Genomic DNA, 20774 nt, shown 5'->3' with positions numbered 1-20774 from the left:
TAATATGAATTAGACTTCATAAATCTTCCTTTAATAAAGCAGTTATCCAGGTGTATGCTTGAACTGTGATGCAGCATATGAGCAGGTTAACAAGCTTGATTGTCGAGTTCAATCTGATATCAGTCGAACAAACATACAAAGAGATGTCTGTAACAGACTCCATAAGAAGTCTAGAGATCTGTTGATATAGTCTATAATAAAAGAGTTTTGCAAGCTTGATTGTGCTTTAATCCCCTTCTATTACATCCCCATGGATCAAGGAGGAGCCTGTCTGAGTTTCTTTCAATCTTTTATTCCAAGATTAAGGAATACTTCATTCCTCTTGCCTATATAAAAGTTCGTGCCATTTCCCTTAAGGTCATCTCCCTGACTCTCAAACCTACTCAGATGATTTATATCTTGGACACATGCAAAAATCCAGCCTTGGGTCCCTAGCGCTGGGGAAGGTGGAAGGGAGGAAATTGAAGAAGAGGGAAACCAGCACTCTGATCAAGCAGCAGCGGGCGTACCACCAAAAGATCTAAAAAGCCAAGTTATCCTGGAGAAGTTCTGTCTGCTTGGTCACTAGGAAGACTCTAACTTCATGACACGTAATCATCAGTAATCATGTGTCTCTCCTAATATGAAGCTTGTAGTCAGACTCATTTCCAATTTAGCTTCAGAAGCTCTCTGCTTCTTAGCACTGCTTGTGTCAGACCTGGAAGCCATCTTTTACCTTGGAGCCTTCAGGCCTGCCACAAATTCTACTGTGGGAAAATGGGAGGGGGGGATTGTAGGGAGTGAAGATGACATGTAGTCAAAATAACATTCTTTCCAGAAAGTCAAGGCTGTTGTACCCTGCAGCTGTGCTGAGAAGAATGAAGAGGTATCTTCTGTTCTGGAGGGTACATGATTGGTTCGTGTGATGGACATGTGGGTGAAGGGCAAGGACTTGAACTTTCTTTTGGGTGAGGAAAACTTGGAAGCTCTCAGAATCGGTTTTTCCCTGATGTGCCAATATGACTAAGCTAATAAAAATTAGCTTTGAGGAAACTCAGGCCTCGGAGTTTGATTTCGTTGGAGGTGTTACTTGGAACCCTGACAACTTGGGTACCAGAAAGTGAGCAGTCTGTTGGTGGTTAGATCACGATACGAAGTGGTCCATGTTTTTAGAACCATCTTCAGCTTTTTAGAATATACTTTGGAAATGATGTATCTCATGCTTCAACCTGTTGAGAATCCGCACTACTTGTTATTGGAAGCTACGATCTGTTTTACCAGATTAAAATCTACTACAGGTAGTCCTCGATTTACGACCACAATTGAGCCCAAAATTTATGTTGCAAAGTGAGAAATTCATCGAGTTTTGCCCCATTTTACAACCTCTCTTGCCACAATTGTTAAGTGAATCATTGCAGCCATTCAGTTAGCAACACGATTGTTTAGTGAATCTGGCTTCCCCGTTGACTTTGGTTGTCAGAAAGGTCGCAAAAGTTAATCACATGGCCCCAGGACACTGTAACGGTCATAAATATGAACCAGTTGCCAAGCATCCAAACTTTAATCACGTGACCATGAGGATGCTGCAAGGTTGTAGGTGTGAAAAACAGTCATATGTCACTTTTTTCAGGGAAGTTGTAACTTTGAACAGTCACTAAATGGACTGTTGTAAGTCGAGGACTACCTGTACTTAACTTACTGTGATAGGAGCAAGGTTTTGGAACCATTGCAATATATCCTGTATGAAACTTAACACAGGCAATCCTCGACTTACAACACTTTATTTAGTGACTGTTCAAAGTTACAGTGGCACTGAAAAAAAGTGACTTTTGCCCATTTTTCACATTTACGACCTTTGCAGGATCCCCATGGTCACGTGATCAAAATGCTAGACGTTTGGCAACTGGCTCATATTTAATGACGGTTGCAGTGTCCTAGGGATCACATGTTCCCCTTTTGCAACCTTCTGACAAGCACAGTCAATGGGGGAACTAGATTCATTCCACAACTGGAGCCTGGTAGCTCAGCAGACTAAAAGCATTGTGATTAACACCAGCTGTCTGCAATTACTGTAAGTTCGAATCTCACCAGGCTCAAGGTTGACTCAGCCTTCCATCCTTTCTAAGGTAGGTAAAATGAGGACCCAGTTTGTGGGGGCAATAAGCTGACTTTGTATACATATACAAAAGGATGAAGGCTATTGCTTAGCGCATTGTAAGCCGCCCTGAGTCTCCGGAGAAGGGCGGCATATAAATCAAATTTAAAAAAAAAAAAAAACCTATGTCACCAACTCAACAAGTGCAGTGATTCACTGAACAACTGTGGCAAGAAAGGTCGCAAAATGGGGCAAGATGCACTTAACAAACTGCCCTTGCTTAGCCACAGAAATCTTGAGCTCAATTGTGGTCGTAAGTCAAGGACTATCTGTATACCAGTGGCTATCAGTAAAAAAAAAAAATTGAAGTCAAAGGTGCAATAAGGAAGGGAGAGGGAAAAAAAAGTCACTCCTATCCTTAGCACCGTTTTTGTGTTTGACTTTTCAGGAAAAGTTCTGTTGCAAAAGTCTGAACGCCGAGAGATGATACATTCTCCGCTCTTAACCAGTGAATATTCTAAAAGGCACTTCTGTTCTCTGTGCTAGGTTGGAACAAGATATTAAGAAGTTAAAGGCTGATCTACAGGCCAGCAGACAAATCGAACAAGAGCTGCGTAGTCAGATCAGTTCTCTGACTAGCACAGAGCGGGGGATCCGATCGGAAATTGGACAGCTCCGACAAGAAAATGAGCTGCTTCAGAATAAGTAAGTTTACCCATCTCTCCAATTTCACCATACATACAAGAGGTGTTTTTTTAAAAAAAATGCTGCTGCTTTTTTTACTCTTACATTTTTATTCTGGAGGAGGGATAACAGCATTTTTAAAAATCTGAATCTTGACAAAATTAAGTGGTTTTGAGCGCTATCCATTTTGGTTGGAAAGATTAAAGCTGTTCTCTCACTTAGCGTTTCACTGGCTGCCCTGCAGTCCTCAAGTGGGAAGCTAATGCATCAGCTTTAAACGTCTTAATGACTTGAGAATTCTGTATTGAAGGACTACGAGCTAAATAACTAAATAGTTCTTTCAGAGATAGGAGTGCTATATTAATTAGGGACTGACTCTCCGTGAACTGAATAAACACACCGTGAGAATATGAAAAGTGAGCCTGATTCTTTTTTCAGAGTGATATTTAATTCAGACAGAAAGCTAAAGGTCAGGCTTGGTTAGCAGAAATATTCGCCCAAATTTAGTTCTGCTACAATATGGATTTTCTTCTGAGAGACAAGAAATTCCCTCTTGAAATCCTACGCTAAACTGCTCAGAATAAACAAACCTAACCCAAATCTACAGTGAACGTTTGGATCATCATTCACTCATTTTGGTGAATGTATGCATATTGGGTCCATTTGTACTTTGAATTTTCCTTTATGGGTCTATGGCAAGCAGACTGGAATGAGTGAGAAGCATATCCATCTACATCCCTCCCCTCATGTAGGAGAAGGAATGGAAGAACCTGGGGGTGGAGTCAAAAGTGGGATCAGCCTAGAATCCCTATGTAGCCACAGGTGAACTAAGTCCAACCTCCCTAGAATCTTGTTGACCCTAACTTCACGCAGGTCCTAACCAGTGGTGGGTTCCTCCTGGTTCGGCCGAGCCGGTAGCGGTGATGATATGATGTCACCGAACTGGTTCTCTTTGTTCGGGAGCTGGGCCCTTCCGCCCCCGCCCTGCCCGCATTATTCTTACCTTTTATTTGACCCCACCCCTAATCTATTGCTGCCTCCCGAGTCCCAGCTGATCGGCTAGAAGGAAAAAAACTGTTTAAACTCTTGCCGCAGGGCTTCAAAGGGGCGCCCTACAGCTGATCAGTATTAAAAGGCAGTGTGGTGGTAGACCGGTGCCTCCAAAAACAAATGAGTAGACCGGTGCCTCCAAAAACAAATGAGTAGACCGGTGCCTCCAAAAACAAATGAGTAGATCGGTACAGCTCTGCAAGCAGTTAAAAGCCTGGTAGACCAGTACCTCTGCTAAATCCTAAAGAATTGTCACTTGACCATCAAGTCACACCCTCAAAATAAGCCACGCCCACAGAACCGGCAGTAAAAATTTTTAGAACCAACTCCTGGTGCTAACCATTAGTTGAGAAGATTCCCGTGTGTAGGCATGATTAGTAATAAATTAATTTAATTGGATCTTCACAGTGTGGACCAGTGGTGAAATCCATGTTTTTTTTACTACCAGTTCTATGCGTGTGGTTTGGCGGCCGTGGTGTGGCTTGATGGGCATGGCAGGGGAAGAATACTGCAAAATCCCCATTCCCTCCCCACTCCTGGGGGAAGGATATTGCAAAATCTCCATTCCCACCCCACCCTGGGGCCAGCCAGAGGTGGTATTTGCCAGTTCTCCAAACTGCTCAAAATTTCCGCTACCGGTTCTCCAGAACCTGCTGGATTTCACCCCTAGTCTTTCGTGCCTGACATTAATCTTCTCAACTAACAGCACCTGCTTGGAGTTGGATAAGACTCAACAGAATTCAAGGGAGGTTGGACTTAGTTTGCTTGTGGCTATGCAAGGATTCTAGTCTAATCCCTCTTTTACCTCTGCCCACTGGGTTCTGTCCCGTTCCCAATTCTAAGCACTTCTAGTGTAGCTCTCTCTGAAAGGGAATACTGTACAAAAAAGGAATTGATTATATTCCTCAGCAAGCCCATTGCAAGCTTGATACCCGTATTATGATAACAGAACCATCAGATAATTCAGGCCAATTAAAACATGTTCTTGGCTTCTCACATATTTCAAAATCTCATAAAAGACTGATAGTAGGTGATTCATGAATACTGAATCAGTTATATTCACATACAGGTAGTCCTCGATTTACAACTACAAATTGAGCCCAACATTTATGTTGCTGAGTGAGACAGTTGTTGTGATTTTTTGCCCCGTTTTACAACCTTTCTTGCCATAGTTGTTAAGTGAACCACTGCAGCTGTTAAGTTAGTAACACAGTCATTAAGTGAATCTGGCTTCCCCCTTGACTTCGCTTGTCAGAAGGTCACAAAAGGTGATCACATCATCCCAGGACACTTCAGCCGTCATAAAAATGAGTCAGTTGCCAAGCATCCAGATTTTGATCACATGACCATGGGGACGCTGCAAGGATTGTAAGTCACTTTCCTCAATGGTGTTGTAACTTTGAATGGTCACTAAATGAGCTGTTGTAAGTCGAGGACTACCTGCCTATGTGTGATTATCTTCTTCTCTTAGGCTAAGTCCCCAGTTATTTTCAGTTGTTCTCAGTTCATTAAATAGATAATAGTATCCTAACACTATTATAGTGAGAAAAGACTTTTAAACAGTTGGTGCTATCCCCTTTGCAGCCCAGAAGTCTGAAGCAAAGCTTTCCTGACAACTTGATAAATGGCTGTCTAGCTTCCAGCCAATAACCTACCGTATTTTTCGGAGTATAAGATGCACCGGAGTATAAGACACAGCTTAGTTTTTGGGGAGGAAAATAGGAAAAAAAGTATCTGCCTACCAGGTATTCATCTGGCTAGCGTCCTTAGTCTGGTCAGCTTCAGCACATTAGTTTGCTGGTTTTTTTATCCCCTGCTTGGGGATAAAAAACAGCTTCTAAGGCACAGCTGAGAGGAAGCAGCAATGAGAAAAGCAGGCAAAACACGGGGGGGGGGGTATCACTTCACTCGGCTAGCACCTACTTAGGGCTGAAAAAATGCTTCTGAAGAACAGCTGAGAGTCGGAGCAAAGCATGGAGATTGCTTCACTTGCTAGCGCCTCGGTAAAGCACAGGGAGAGTCGAGGGAGCAGGCAAAGCTGGGAAGATCGCTGGGGAAGATCGCTCGCGCCTCATTAGGGCTGAAAAAAAGCTTCGAAAAAGCTGCATTCGGAGTATAAGACGCACCCAAATTTTCAGCCTCTTTTAGGGGGGGGAAAGGTGCGTCTTATACTCTGAAAAATATGGTAGTCTCTTTCTTTCTAAGTCATTGATGTCACTGTTGACTTGCTTTTAACTGTTAGGCAGCTCTTCCAAATCCACTCCTGAAAAATGCATTGTGAATTTTGGCTTTGAATGTGTTGGGGAAATGTGTGCACAGCAGTAGCATCACATTCATGTCATCATGTAAAGTTTCTCTTTTAAAAAAAAAAAAAAATCTCTGAAAAATGGATGCAGGTCAGGATTAGAACCCTAGAAGTTTCAACCTCAATCAGTTGAAAGAGTTTATCTGAGATTCTTTATAAGCAGTCAGTAATTCAAGATAGACACAGGGATTGGAGACCTATTATTATAAAGCACTTTTATTCAAAGCTAGTTGGGGTGGATGAGTGGTTTTCTTCCCATTTACACACAGATATTACAGACTTTATCCTTTTTTTCAGACTGCATAATGCTGTACAAATGAAACAGAAAGATAAGCAGACCATCGGCCAATTGGAGAAAAAGCTAAAAGCAGAGCAAGAAGCACGGACCTTTGTAGAAAAGCAGTTGATGGAAGAAAAAAAAAGGAAGAAGTTGGAGGAAGCAACTGCTGCTCGGGCTGTTGCATTTGCCGCGGCGACCAGGTACTTGGTTCCTGCTGCTTCTTTTCTTCTAGAACTGTGTTGTTCAAACTTGGCAACTTTAAGACGCGTGGACTTCAACTCCCAGAATTTCCCAGCCAGCTGGCTGGGGAATTCTGGGAGTTGAAGTCCACGCGTCTTAAAGTTGCCAAGATTGGGAACCCCTGCTCTAGAGCCAAAGATTTGAAAGGGAAGAATGGTGAAAAAAAGAGTTAATAATTTATCAAACATTTGCTAGAACAATAATGGTGAGAAATACTCTCCTCTTTCTCTGATTAATATTTTGAGTGCTCAAGGCATGCCTATAATGATCAGATTAGCCAGTTATATATGAGTTCAGGAAAAACGCCTGAACAGGTGAAAAAGTGATGATTGTGTTTCTGAGTTGCAAATTTCCTTGATCATATTTGTCTTTATTCACCATTTACAATAATTTGATAACCTTTTTTTTAAAGGAAGCTGTCAATTAAGTGATATAGGAGCAAGGTTTTGTGCTGTTTCATGCAATTCATTTGTATTTGATATATGATGTGTACAAATGTCTATGCCATAATATAAAAAGAGCCTTGGTAGTACAGTGGTCTAAGGCACCCTGTTATTAAGCTGGTTATTAAGACCAGCTGCCTGCAATTACTGCAGGTTCGAATCTCGCCAGGCTCAAGGTTGACTCAGCCTTCCATCCTTTCTAAGGTAGGTAAATTGAGGACCCAGTTGTGGGGTCAATAAGCTGACTTTGTATAAATATACAAAAGGATGAAGGCTATTGCTGAGCACATTGTAAGCCGCCCTGAGTCTCCGGAAAAGGGCAGCATATAAATCAAATTTAAAAAAAAAAAAAAAGATACTCCAAGAAGATAACATTCTGGTTTATAGCATTTCAGGCTGTATGTATGGGTTTATATGGGGGGGGGGGGGGGGCGCTCTACCGTGAGACAATAAAACTACTTTGTATGAATGAAATAGTACAGGTGGTCTCGATCATCATTAAGCCTGGCAATTATGTTCATACATATCACCATGTGACCTGTCTTAAAGACTATTATGGCAGTCATAAGGCACCCCTCATTAAGTGAACCTACTATTCTCTACGGGCTGCTTTTTGCCAGAAACCAGAGATAAACACCAGTTTCTGGCAAAAACACCACAAATCAATCACATGACTGCGGGACCCTGCAACCGCCCATAAATGAATGCCAGTGCCAAGTGCCCAAAATGCAGTCACATGACGATAGGGGGGGCTGATGTTAGAACTTTGAAACTGGGCTATAAGTCTTGGGAGAGGTTCATCAGAACTTCAGACGGTTGATAAGTGACTGGTCATAAATTGAGGACTACCTGTAAACCTCAGCTGATGTGACCTTTCTGACAAAGTTAGTCCTTTGTGTGCTCAGAGCATGTTATTCTCATCCAAACATGCAAAGTCCTTCCCCTACAGTATAGTCTGAAGTTTAACAGTCCAGAACAAGCTTTATTACAGTATATGAGAGCCTATAAACTTGCTCTCTTATCAGTGGCAGGATGGATGAATCCAGAGAGGGTATGAAAAAGATTTAATCTGAACTTATCTGATGCCGAAGTTTTTCAGCCATTGGTGAAGTATTAAAGATCACGTGAAGTGTTAATACCACTTTATAATGCCTTGCTAAGGCCACACTTGGAAAACTGCATTCAGTTTTGGTCGCCACGATGTAAAAAAAGATGTGGAGACTCTAAAAAAGAGTGCAGAGAAGAGCAACAAAGATGATTAGGGGACTGGAGGATAAAACATATGAAGAACGATTGCAGGAATTGGGTATGTCTAATCCGATGAAAAGAAGGACTAGGGGAGACATGATAGCAGTGTTCCGATATCTCAGGGGCTGCCACAAAGAAGAGGGAGTCAAGCTATTCTCCAAAGCACCTGAGGGCAGGACAAGAAGCAATGGGTGGAAACTAATCAAGGAGAGAAGCAACCTAGAACTAAGGAGAGATTTCCTGACAGTTAGAACAATTAATCAGTGGAACTACTTGCCTCCAGAAGTTGTGAATGCTCCAACACTGGAAGTTTTTAAGATGTTGGATAACCATTTGTCTGTCTTAGGTAGGGTTTCCTGCCTAAGCAGGGGGTTGGACTAGACGACCTCCAAGGTCCCTTCCAACTCTGTTATTCTATCTACACAAATATGACAGCATTTTCTATGCCAGATATTGAACTGAGAAGGGAAGATTACAAACATCAAGTAAATACGGGCAAAAGTTCCCCTTCTGCTGTTGCTCAAAGAGCAGTTTCTGGTTTTTTAGGAAACAAAACCTCATTTTGGAAGCCTACAGCTGCAAACCTAACAGTGGACTATATGGTTCACAAATTATCTTTTCTTTTGCAGTGCTAATTCAGCTGCTTTATAAAAAGAGTCCACACAATTGCATCCTTTTTTCCACACATCTTGCTATTTTAATACATTCATGAAATTAGCGGAAACCCAGACTGAAAGCTTGCCCTCTTCTCTCTTTCCCCCTTTTTTTTTTTTTTTTTTTTTGCTAGAGGAGAATGCACTGAGACGTTACGAAATCGCATCAGAGACCTGGAGACAGAGTGCAAAAAGCTAACTATTGATATAAAGGTGAAAGAAGATCAGATACGAGATCTAGAAATGAAAGTTCAGGTAAGGAGAAAGTAACAAAAGGTTCTGGGATTCTGTCTCTCAGCCAAAATTCTAGGGTTTCCTTTTAAAGTTAGCAAAACATTTGCAAGATTTGAAAGATACACCAGGGTTTTACTTTTTCCTTACTCCAAATCAGCTTGAGGCAGGCTACAGTTCCATCACCCATAGATTGGTCATGCTGGGAATGATGAAAGATATAATCTTAACACATTTCCAAGGTGCTACCTTGTTTCCCCAAAAATAAGACATCCCCTGATAATAAACCTAATAGGGCTTTTGAGCACATGCACTAAAATAAGCCTCCCCCCCCCCGAAAATAAGCCCTCCCTGAAAATATTTAAATGCAGAGCTGGAAATCAGGTAAGACAGCAAGAGGAGTTCCATCTTGCTCCACATGCCCCAAAATAATAAGACCTCCCCGAAAATAAGGCCAAGCACTTATTTCGGGGTTCAAAAAAATGTAAGACAGGATCTTATTTTCGGGGAAACATGGTAGTTTAGGGAAGAGTGTCTGAACCTGAAAACTGTTTTTTTCTTTTCCATGCCTTTTCCAGCAAGAATATTTGCTTACTGAGAAGCATTTCTTAACCTACACATCACTGTTTGGGTAATAACAATCTGCAAAATGAGGTCTAACGGATTCCCTTAGTTCTATCTGATTAATTTCAAAATTAATCCAGTCCAAAAAGTTTTCTTGATATACATTCCAAAACTAAAGTTATGTTCACAAAATGTGGGTGCAAAAGGGAGGAAGGCCATAATTGAATTGACACCACAGTTGTGGAAAAATGTGTAAACTGTACTTAAGAAAAAAAAATAAACTAGAAATATTTTCAGAGTTTGGAATCCATTGTTTACAAGCCTTATAGCAGTTTCACATTTTTGATAAGGCAACATTTCCAGGGGAGAATGGGGGGGAAGGAAGGCTAACCATTTACCTTATTTCCTGAGGACTGTGAAAACAAAGGAAGGAAGCCAGGTGTAAAAGTTAAGAGTAGGGAGAGCCAGATTTCAATCACCCTTTAAGAACACAAGCTGGCTGGGTGACCTTGGGCCATGCACTCCCCCTCAACTCAAATCAGCATCAGGATGTGTGACAAGCTGGCTGAGAGACAAAATCCCTTATGGCATCTTGCACTAATAGCTTTGTTATAAGAACTAGGCAAGCACAATGCAAAAGCAGTCTATGGGAGACCAATGGGGGATTGAAAGCTGTCCAGCAGATCTGGAGGATACTAGAAAAGGCAGCTATTAAGTGTACTTGAACAACTAATGATTGCATTTACTTGCCCACTTATTTAAGAAAAAAACACTTTGTTCAGACTCTTCAATTTAAATAGAACAGGGTTGGGGAGAATCTACAACTGTTTCAGGGAAACCTTCATGTTTTGTTGAGAATTTAACATCCTATGAATTTCCATTGAAATATCTTCACTTTTTGAAAGTTCTCTGTATGTCCCATAGTTGAACAAGTCAAATTGGCTAAGCAAACAGGTAGTTGATTAAAAGGTAAAGGTTCCCCCTCGCACATAAGTGCTAGTCGTTTCTGACTCTAGGGGGCAGTGCTCATCTCCGTTTCAAAGCCGAAGAGCCAGCGCTGTCCGAAGACGTCTCCGTGGTCATGTGGCCGGCATGACTCAACGCCAAAGGCGCACGGAACGCTGTTACCTTCCCACCAAAGGTGGTCCCTATTTTTCTACTTGCATTTTTTACATGCTTTCGAACTGCTAGGTTGGCAGAAGCTGGGACAAGTAACAGGAGCTCACCCCGTTATGCGGGACTAGGGATTCAAATCACTGAACTGCCGAGTTTTTGATTGACAAGCTCAACATTTTAGCCACTGAGCCACCGCATCCATTACGTAGTTGATTACCGAGGGTCCATTTATGAAGGAAGTCATTATAGCCATTATGATGAATTATTCTGAAATGAGATTAAAGACATTTCTGGAGAATAGGGTTACCAACCAGGCTTATATGCTAACTGTAGAATTTATCTGAATAACATTTTGGGGAAAATATGCACCAAGGATTCTGCTTGTCTCCACCCTGTAGGCTTCTCAGAGACATTCTAAGTGTCCACTGCAAGTGACAAGAATGGTGTGTGAATGAGCAGGACATTTATGCTTTGACTTTAATTTGGAGCCTGAGAAACACAGATCAATGTGTACCTTCTCAACTATAGGTTAATTATTATCTTATATGCCTCATCTGATAATACATTTCCCCACCCCCAAAGCCAACATCAACATTCAGTGGTAACTAGAGGAATATATCAGTCTTTTCAAAGCTCTTGGCAAAAAAATAATATCTATATTATATCCAGACTCTTGTGTCTAGACAGGTAGTCCTCAACTTACGACCACAATCGAGCCCAAAATTTTAAGATGCTAAGTGAGACATTTGTTAAGAGAGTTTTGCCCCATTTTATGACCTTTCTTGCCACAGTTATTTAAGTGCATCACTGCAGTTGTTAAATTAGTAACACGGTTGTTAAGTGAATCTGGCTTTCTCGTTGACTTTGCTTGTCAGAAGATTGCAAAAGTTGATCGCATGACCTCGGGACACTGCAACCGTCATAAATGTGAGTCAGTTGTCAAGCATCCAAATGTAAATCACGTGACCATGGAGATGCCGCAACGGTCGTAAGTGTGAAAAATGGTCATAAGTCACTTTTTTTCAGTGCCGTTGTAACTTTGAATGGTCGCTAAATGAACTGTTGTAAGTCAAGGACTACCTGTAACCTTTAACTGGGCAAAATGGTACATCATAGGGCAAAACTGTTTCAACCATGGTGCCTCAAATGGACAGAATACTGGGATCCGTTTATCCCATGGGAATGACATTTTGGAACGCTCTTGCCCTGCCACGTTGTTACTCTTCAGCATTGCTGCCACGCTGGAGCACTGACATTTAATAATAATAACTTTATTGTCATTGTACGTGTATACACAGTATACCCATACAACGAAATTCACTTAACATCCAAAGACCAGGTCCAACACACATAGCAATCCCCAAACACACTCCCACCCACCCCAATTCCCCACCCCTAAACCACCCAAACATCCACACAACAGACCAATTAATGCTGTCCAACAGCTCACTGATGGTGGCCCTTTAGTTCATTGTTGAGTGCAATTATAGCTCTGGGATAAAAATTCTTCAGAAAATGTGTGGTCCGAGTTTTAATTGTTCTGTATCTTCTGCCAGAAGGCAACAGTCCAAAAAGATTGTTAGCAGGATGGGAAGAGTCTCTGAGAATGTTATGCAACTTCCTCAAACAGCGAGATTCGAAGATGTTGTCCAGGACTGGTAGCTGGAGCCCGATGATATTCTGGGCAGTTTTAATGATTCTCTGTAGAGCTTTTTTGTCCACTACAGAGCTGCTCCCATACCATGCAAGAATGCCGTATGTCAGGACACTCTCAATGGTGCTTCAATAGTAGGGCAGAAGTAGATGCTGAGATAGATTTACATCGTTTCCTGACGCCTTCCCAAAAATCATTGGGGAAGCCAGCAGGAGAAAGTCAGTGGGGATTCCATGACTGCAGCTGATAGCAGGAAGGCAGTAGTGGGTTTGGGTAACAAAATATATCTGAAAGGATGACCCAACAAGTCACGGGTTGTCTAGTGACAGCTAAACATTTCCAATCCCTATGAATTACTTTGGTGTTCAAACATGGCTTAAATGTGAGTTTGTTTTTACAGCTGGACTCTTGATGCCTACACAGAAGTTGTTGTTTTTTTGGTAACGGTAGAAAGGTGGTTTTCCAAGATTTTTGTTTACCTTCCTAATCTAGTCTGTAGCCCTGATTAACCTTTTAGGATTTCCTCTAGTATAACAAATAACATGCAAGTCAGAAGGTATTCCCAAGCACCCAGAGCCAGGTGTTTGCCCCAGTTTCTTCCCCCTTCCCCACCCATAATTTTTCCTCCCCTTTGAATCTCCTAATAGTGACTGTGCTTGTAACAATCCTGCTTTAATTCGTTTGAAAGGAATGGCGGAAATACAAAGAGAATGAAAAGGACACCGAGGTATTAATGTCGGCCCTTTCAGCCATGCAGGATAAGACGCAGCACTTAGAGAACAGCCTGAGCGCAGAGACAAGAATCAAATTGGACCTCTTCTCTGCTTTAGGAGATGCCAAAAGACAGCTGGAAATAGCTCAAGGTAAGTCAATCTTGGGGTGCCTTTAGTGCAGCGGTCACCAACTGGTGGTCCGTGGACCACTGGTGGTCCATGAGAAAATTTTGGTGGTCTGCAGAAAGCTTATTTCCATTTTTTATATTGCATTAAATCAGGGGTCCCTAAACTACGGCCTCTGGGCCGGATTAGTGCAATGAACGCTTGTATTACTGCAGAGTCTCCCCCTTCGGGGTCTTTTTGTGTGGGTCGGAGGGGGGCAGAAATTCCGACTCAGAGTCTGTTTCAACCTCCTAGTGTGGGGCTTTGGGCGAAGGCTGCAGGGAACTGCTGCTGGTGGCAAAGAGCCAGAGGGCCTTCTTCCAGTGGGACTGCATCATGGCCTGGAACTGGCTGATCATCTCAGCCCGCTGAGCCTCCAGGCGCCGGTACCTGGCCTTGCACTCCCACAGGTCTTCCTTCTTCTTGGAAAGCCTATGCTCGTAGTCCTCAGTGAGGTGCTTCTGCTGAGCCTTCTTCTCAGTCAGATCCAATTTGAACTGAGCCAGCTGTTTTGCCAATTCTTTCTTGTGGTGGCTACTTAGCTCCAACAACTGCTTCCTGTTGGGGCCCTAAGGAGCCCGGGTGGGGAGGCGAGGACTGGGTGGGAGGGGAGGGGCAAGTAGAGGCCGGCGAGGCACCCCTCTACGTAAGTGACATCAAGTTGGCCATGCCCACCCAGTCACATGTCCACCTAGCCACGTCCACCCAGCCGGTCATTAGGAAGATTATATTAGTGGTCTGCGGGATTTAAAATTATGAATTTAGTAGTCCCTGAGGTCCGAAAGGTTGGTGACCCCTGCTTTAGTGCACTGTAAGAACCCAAAGTTCAGGTAGTCCTCATTTAGTGACCGCAATTGGGACCGGCAAGTCAGTCATTAAGCGAAGCGATCACAAAGGGAAACCATGACTGTGCTTATGGTCTTTAGCTTTCCTTTGCTTTTCCAGACGTGCGAAAGTCATAAGTGCAAGAATTTTCATCACATCATAATTGTGTGTATGGTTGCAAGTTACCCACTGAATGAGGACTACCTGTAATCCTTATGGGAGCTTCCATCGCAGCTTTGAATATCGCCGTGTGTTATGTGATGGCATTTCCTTATTGTTTCCAAAGCCATTTCTAGAAAGTTTTCATTGGGAAAAACTGGCAAGGAAAACTGGCAAGGAAAAATCCCTATGGCCCTTCTTTTCTGACCCTGACCTGGCCATTTCTCTCCCATCTGCTTAAAAATGTTTTTGCTCTGTTTTAACTTAAAAGTGCTTTTGCTCTGTTTGAGCATTTGGCTCAATAATTCACTGGCTAATTAATTTCCATTAGAAAAGTCCACTATAATCATAAGAGCATCAGTTAAAACTGGGTAATGTATGGACAGTTGGTTCAGAAATCTATTCTTTTACTTCCCTTTTTTAAAGAATTATTACATTTTCATACTATGAAAAATGATAAATAAATGAAAATAAAGATAGTAGGGAAATGGGAAAGGGAATAAACAGGAAAAAAGAAGTGTGGGGTAGAGAGGGAAAAAGAAGAAAAAAATATTAACTTCCAACTTTTTTTTAGTGCAGTTAGAATACAAATAGTAAGATACAACCTCAACTTTTTACTTTTACATACCTAATATATTAGTCATTTCTACAACAATAGATTTACCTACTCAGAAAATCCCAAAGTCAGAACTTTTTTCTGAAGGGAAATGAGATGGCCAGATAAACCTAATAAAATTAAGCAACCCTTGTTATAAAAAAGGAAACAGTCTAACTAAAGACCCCTAACCCGTTTCTGAAGCCCTTCGTAATCTCCAACACTATACAGCCAAAACTCAATTGCAAAGTAATAATTGTATAGCAATTTTCTCTCTCTTATGTTGAAGCAGTTAAGTGGGGAAATGAGAGGTTTTCTGTTATCATTTTGTTTAAATCAAAATACAGGCCCTAAAAGCAGGAAGAGGGGCAGGGATTCTCAAGAGAAGGGGGTCAAGCTATTCTCCAAAGCACCTGAAGGCAGGACAAGAAGCAATGGATGAAAACTAATCAAGAAGAGAAGCTACTTAGAACTAAGAAGAAATTTCAGTTCTGAGAGAACAATCAGTTCTGAAGTTGTGAATGCTGTAACACTGGTAGTTTTTAAGAAGAAATTGGACAACCATTTGTCTGAAATAGTATAGGGCTTCCTGCCTGAGCAGGGGTTGGACTAGAAGACCTCCAAGGTCCCTTCCAACTCTGTTATTCTGATTTCAGTCCTGCCTATTTGAATCAGCTCAGTAAAAAAGAATGGGGTGAGATGGGGAAGAGAGTGCAAGCTTGGGTCAGAAAAAGGAAATTGCCGGGTTTGTTTGTTGTTTGTTGTTGGGTTGGGGTTTTTTTGGCTTTCTGAGGATAACAGCAAGCAGTGCTAGAAAACAGATCATTAAATTTTATTAGATCCGCAAATGCAATTCGAAGTGTGGACATTACAAAAAATGCAGTGTTAAGAAATTAAGAGCACAGGCACAGCTAGAGTTCCTCATGTTCTGAGCACAACGGAATGCTGAGAAAAGAGAAAAATACGTTGCTAAATTGTTCTGAAATAGATGAATTGTATCCCTAACTCTGTGGCTATTGTGTTTTCAAACCTTAAGAAAATGCTTTTTAGTGCAGGTTTCTAGCATTGAAATAAAAGGCACAAAAGAGTCTCGCAGGATAGCAGAAGCAAATCTTTCTGTGTCCGTCTCTCTCTGGCCCCCCAGAAAATATTGCTAAGGAGAGAAGGGCCCATTTGGGCTTGAAAACATTTGCAAAATCAGTCTCCCCTCCTCTGTTTCAATTTGGAGTTTTTGTTGGGTGCTGCGAACTGCCACTTGATCCAGCAGAGGGTGCACAAGGCTAACAAAAGAATTGTCTTTCTTGAGTCATACCAGCACAAATCTCCGAACTGGGATATTTATTTTTCCTTGATATGCTGTAGCACCACCCTCCCTTAACATGCCTTTTATCATAATACTTCTTTTAAAACCATATATTGGTCCAGGACAGGGGTGTCAAACTTGTGTCGTCATGGCATCATCATGTGACGTATTGGGACTTTTTCCCCCTTCACTAAACTGAGCATGGGTGTGGCTAGTGCGGGACGCATCCGACTCACAGGCCGCAAGTTTGACAGCCCTGGTCTAGGGTTTCAACAAGGTATGGTTAAAAAAAAAAAGTCAAGAGATAACAGTGCACTTCAATCTCCATTGTTGTTGGTGTGTTGTGTGTGCCGATACAGCTTCGGTTACACTATTGCAGCCTCTCTTTTTTTGGCTGTACTATATAGCTACCACTGAAAAGCCCTTCCTGTCAGGCACAAAGGATTGGGGCCCTACATTAAGTTGCAGTACAAGAAGATTTATTATTTCAAGCCTATACACAAGAATCCAGTCAACTAATGGTCAGCGCTAAATTGGCGCTAGATAAGGGTCAATGGAATTCATGGGAAGACTAGGCTCGGGTCATTTGTGGCAACATGAGGACTCTAAGCTAATGATGTGTTTAACTCCGCCTCCAGCTCTCTGCTTGCTCTTCTCCTATGTCAGAGGTCTTCAAACTTGGCAGCTTTAAGACTTGTGGACTTCAACTCCCAGAATTCTGGGAGTTGAAGTCCACAAGTCTTAAAAGCTGCCAAGTTTGGAGACCCCTGTCCTATGTCTTAAAGTGAACGTCTTCCTGTGCCTTAAAGTGAGTGATTCTTTTCTTTCTTCCCATTTTGCAGGGCAAATAATTCAGAAAGATCAGGAAATCAAGGACCTAAAACAGAAGATAGCGGAAGTGATGGCAGTCATGCCCAGCATAACATACACTGCAGCCACCAGCACGCTGAGCCCAGTTTCTCCACACTATTCTTCCAAATTTGTGGAGACGAGCCCTTCTGGACTTGATCCTAATGCCTCAGTTTATCAACCCCTGAAGAAGTAAGCGCCAACTTTCCACCTGTCGCACCGAAGGCATCAACACAGAAAAATCTCTTGCAGTCAAGATGAAATTTGTATAGTGTGAAACTGTACTGATTTCTTGTTTAAAAATAAAAATAAAGGGAAGTGGGGGGGCCCAACACCAAGGTTTGACTCAAACTGCCCATCAGTTTTTTCTTGTAAATTTTTAGAAAAACTCACAAAACTTTACAATTTTTTTTTCTTGGCCAATGCATTAAGGGGGAAAGAACCCACAATTCTTGGTTTTCATATAGCAAATTCTGCTTCTCTTTGTTAGTTAAAGTCAATTCACACACAGATACCCACACATAAATGAATTGCTGCAAAAAATTTTCCCTTGAAACTACCAAAAAAAAAAAAAAATAGCAGCTCTGCTTGATTTTAAACCCTTCTTTCTCCCCCCACCCATTTCTTTTAAATATAATGAAGCCAAAATGGCAAATTAAAAATGGCAAGGAATAATGATGGAAATTCTTTAGTCTGTTTTTTTGTTTTTTATGGCGAAAGGATTTGTAGTGAAATAAAGCTTTGATATAGAGGATGGTGAGATGGGGTTGAATGGAAGGAAGAATGTCCAAGATACCAATTTAGCTTACCCCACTAAGGACCAAATGTGTAATAAGAGGGCATCATTTTCTTGAAGGAAGGCAATAAACACATGATAATGACATGTTCTTGGTAGTTGTGTGAAGGTTCCCATCAGGATGGTTAATGGCTTTGAAAGATGCTAATGTTGGCAGGACCTTGAGAAACTAAGAGATGCCAAGAGGGAATTTGATAATTTAAGACTTATCTCTCTTCCCCCACTCCCGTTTTGCTCCCACATAACCTAAAAAAAAAACCACCTAAAACTCGTTTTACAGAGTCTATTGCAGGTCACCAATATAATTTGGATGCCATCTGCGGTTACATCTCTTTTTTGTTCATTTTTGGATACCAAATCCAACAGTGTTTCCAATGATGCGGATACGCTGTAGCTGAATAGTAACAGAGGGAGTATTGTAGTAAAAGCAGAGCAGTGCAACATAGGGTATTCCAGAGACTGTCCGACTGGTTTCATAAAAAGGGCAGCTTGGGTGTTTTGGTTTTGTTTTTTTTTTAAGTCAAATTTCAATTAAGCTTTTTATCATCCTGAGTTTGACAGTTTCATTTCAATGAGACTGGGCTAAAATCTCAGCCGTTGTGCCAAGGAGGTTTTGTTTTTTTTTTAAAGAATTTTTAAAAAAGAAACTCAAAATTGCACAAAGATTTCAGTTTAAATGTATATTGTGCATTGGTAGGAAAGTGTGTTGCACTGGCGACTTTTGAAGTGTTTAAGGTTTGAGTATGGGTGGGAGGGGCAGTGGGGCAGGGATTCAAAATTGTATTAGTAACTAGCAAAATTATTAAAGAGAGAAATGAATTCATTATGATTTTGCAAACATGCAGTGGACTCTGGAAGGACAAAGTTCTTCTTTAAAACACTTTTTAAAGTTTCATAATTGGCAGGTATGCCTTGTTTGAAAACAAATTAAGTAGGACAAGCAAGTCAATAAAATATGAGTATTAATGGTCCATCATTTTAAATCAGATTCTTTTTCAGATTAAAAAAAAAAATCCTAGCTTTAGCCAGGTGTGCATGTTGCTGTCATTTTGCTTTTTGGAATCATCTTGTGTAATTGTCACCATGAAAGTGTTACTCAGAAATGTCATTGGTTTTCATCTTTGTGCAAAACATGGACTCTTGTCATTGACTTTTTTGTGTTGAGGTTCCCCCATTTTTTTATTTTTATTTTTTATTGTTTTATTTTTCTTGGCTGCCCTTTTGGGCACTCTTTCTGTTGAAATACTTGGTCTTGGCTGCATTCCTTTTTTTTTTCTGTGGGGTTTACAAAAAAAATATAAAAATAAACATTTTCTTGCAGATAAGTCATTTTTGGGGGGGTTTGTTTGTTTAAGTGATTGATCAGATAGATTAAAAATACTTGGAAAGAGGGGGAAAAACTCTTGGAAAAGTAAACAGATTTGGGTTTTAAGAATAGTTTGGGTGTCATCTAGCATAGAGTTTCTCAACCTTGACAACTTTAAGACTCCAGAATTCCCAAGCCAACATGTGCTCAAGTAAGATCATCTTAGATCACAGAACTACACTTGAAATCTTTGAGGAGGGCACAGTAGGCAGAGTGATGATGCAGAGTGGACCCAAATAATACCTATAGGCAAGGAGCCCTGGTGGCGCAGTGGTTAGAATGTAGTATTGCAGGCTGACTCTGCTCACTGCCAGGAGTTCGATCCTGACCGACTCGATTGACTATCCTTCCAAGTTCGGAAAAATGAGGACCCAGATTGTTGGGGGCAATATGCTGACTTTTTAAATCACTTAGAGCTGTAAAGCACTATGAAGCGGTATATAAGTCTTAAGTGCTATTGCTATTTTCTGGGGTGGATTCAGCGTTTTAAGTTTGGCACCTCTTAATATTAAGCCAATGTTTTGGCTAACACAAGAAATTCAGGAATTCCTTGATTTAAAATCTGCTGATTTGTGTGTAACCTAAAATGGGATTGGAAGCCGTATGTGATCCTGAGGTTTCAGGTTTCCTCCTCCTTGATGGGGATCAAAGTGCAATGCAGTTTTGTGTCCTGTTGCTTCCATCAGAATTTCAAATTGGAGTAAAAACTATTGCATGTGATCCATGCCATTTATGCATAGGGTTAGAACTAAATGGAGTCTCTTTAGATAGTAGAAACCTGGATTTAGCTATTCTTTCATCTGCAGGTAAGTACTCTGATTTAAACAAAATGAGGAAAATCTCTTCGAATGGGCTCATCAAGTCTAATTTTCTGAGATGCTTATTGTTGGGGAAAATAGAAGACAAAGGTGTTGGATGAAAATAAACTTGGCTTATAATGGATTGATAACGTCATTTCAGGTATAAACTCTAAATGACTAAATTTATCAAAAGGATGCTCCTGTCACTTCTGACATTTGCTGTTCATTATTTGTCTCCCCAAATTCATCCCATTTAAGTCTTTTTACCTCTAAAGGATTGCAGAGCTGACTTCTTTTAAAAAATGAAGTCTTTTCTTCCTGCAACCTTTTCAAAACCCTGTATAATAATTTAAGCAAAAGGCTGAACAATAAATTACTTTCAAAGGGTGGGAACTTTGGCTCTTTCACCCGCATTTCAGACCTCAGACTGGAAGAAAAATTGTAGACCTTACAGAAGCCTTTACAGCCATGATGCAGTTTGCTTGAGGCTAATAACACTCGTTATGCAAAACCAGCTATTATAGATTTGCAAAAGCCACAATTTTTGTCTTAACAACTGTACAGACCCAACAAACTATCGTATTTCAGCAAATCATCTTTAATAAGACTGTGCAGGAGCCAGGTCACCAATTCAAAGCAGCAGAAAGGAAAAATGACTTCT

General features: G+C 41.2%; 1 protein-coding gene across 1 annotated transcript in view; it reads left to right on the top strand.

Annotated features, from left to right (window-relative positions):
- The window catches only part of MACO1 (macoilin 1), a 73760-nt gene extending 54488 nt beyond the window's left edge, over positions 1 to 19272 (top strand). Inside the window, exons 7-11 of the mRNA XM_034413498.3 lie at positions 2621 to 2779; positions 6411 to 6593; positions 9112 to 9232; positions 13231 to 13405; positions 17145 to 19272. Of these exons, the coding sequence (XP_034269389.1) occupies positions 2621 to 2779; positions 6411 to 6593; positions 9112 to 9232; positions 13231 to 13405; positions 17145 to 17347 (841 nt within the window). The 3' untranslated portion in view covers positions 17348 to 19272. The remainder of the gene's footprint in view (positions 1 to 2620; positions 2780 to 6410; positions 6594 to 9111; positions 9233 to 13230; positions 13406 to 17144) is intronic.
- Positions 19273 to 20774: the final 1502 nt, after the last annotated feature.

Source organism: Pantherophis guttatus, chromosome 10 (genome assembly GCF_059756535.1).
Source record: "Pantherophis guttatus breed Tessera chromosome 10, ASM5975653v1, whole genome shotgun sequence".
Lineage (NCBI taxonomy): Eukaryota > Metazoa > Chordata > Lepidosauria > Squamata > Colubridae > Pantherophis > Pantherophis guttatus.
This window is presented reverse-complemented; position numbering and strand designations above follow the sequence as displayed.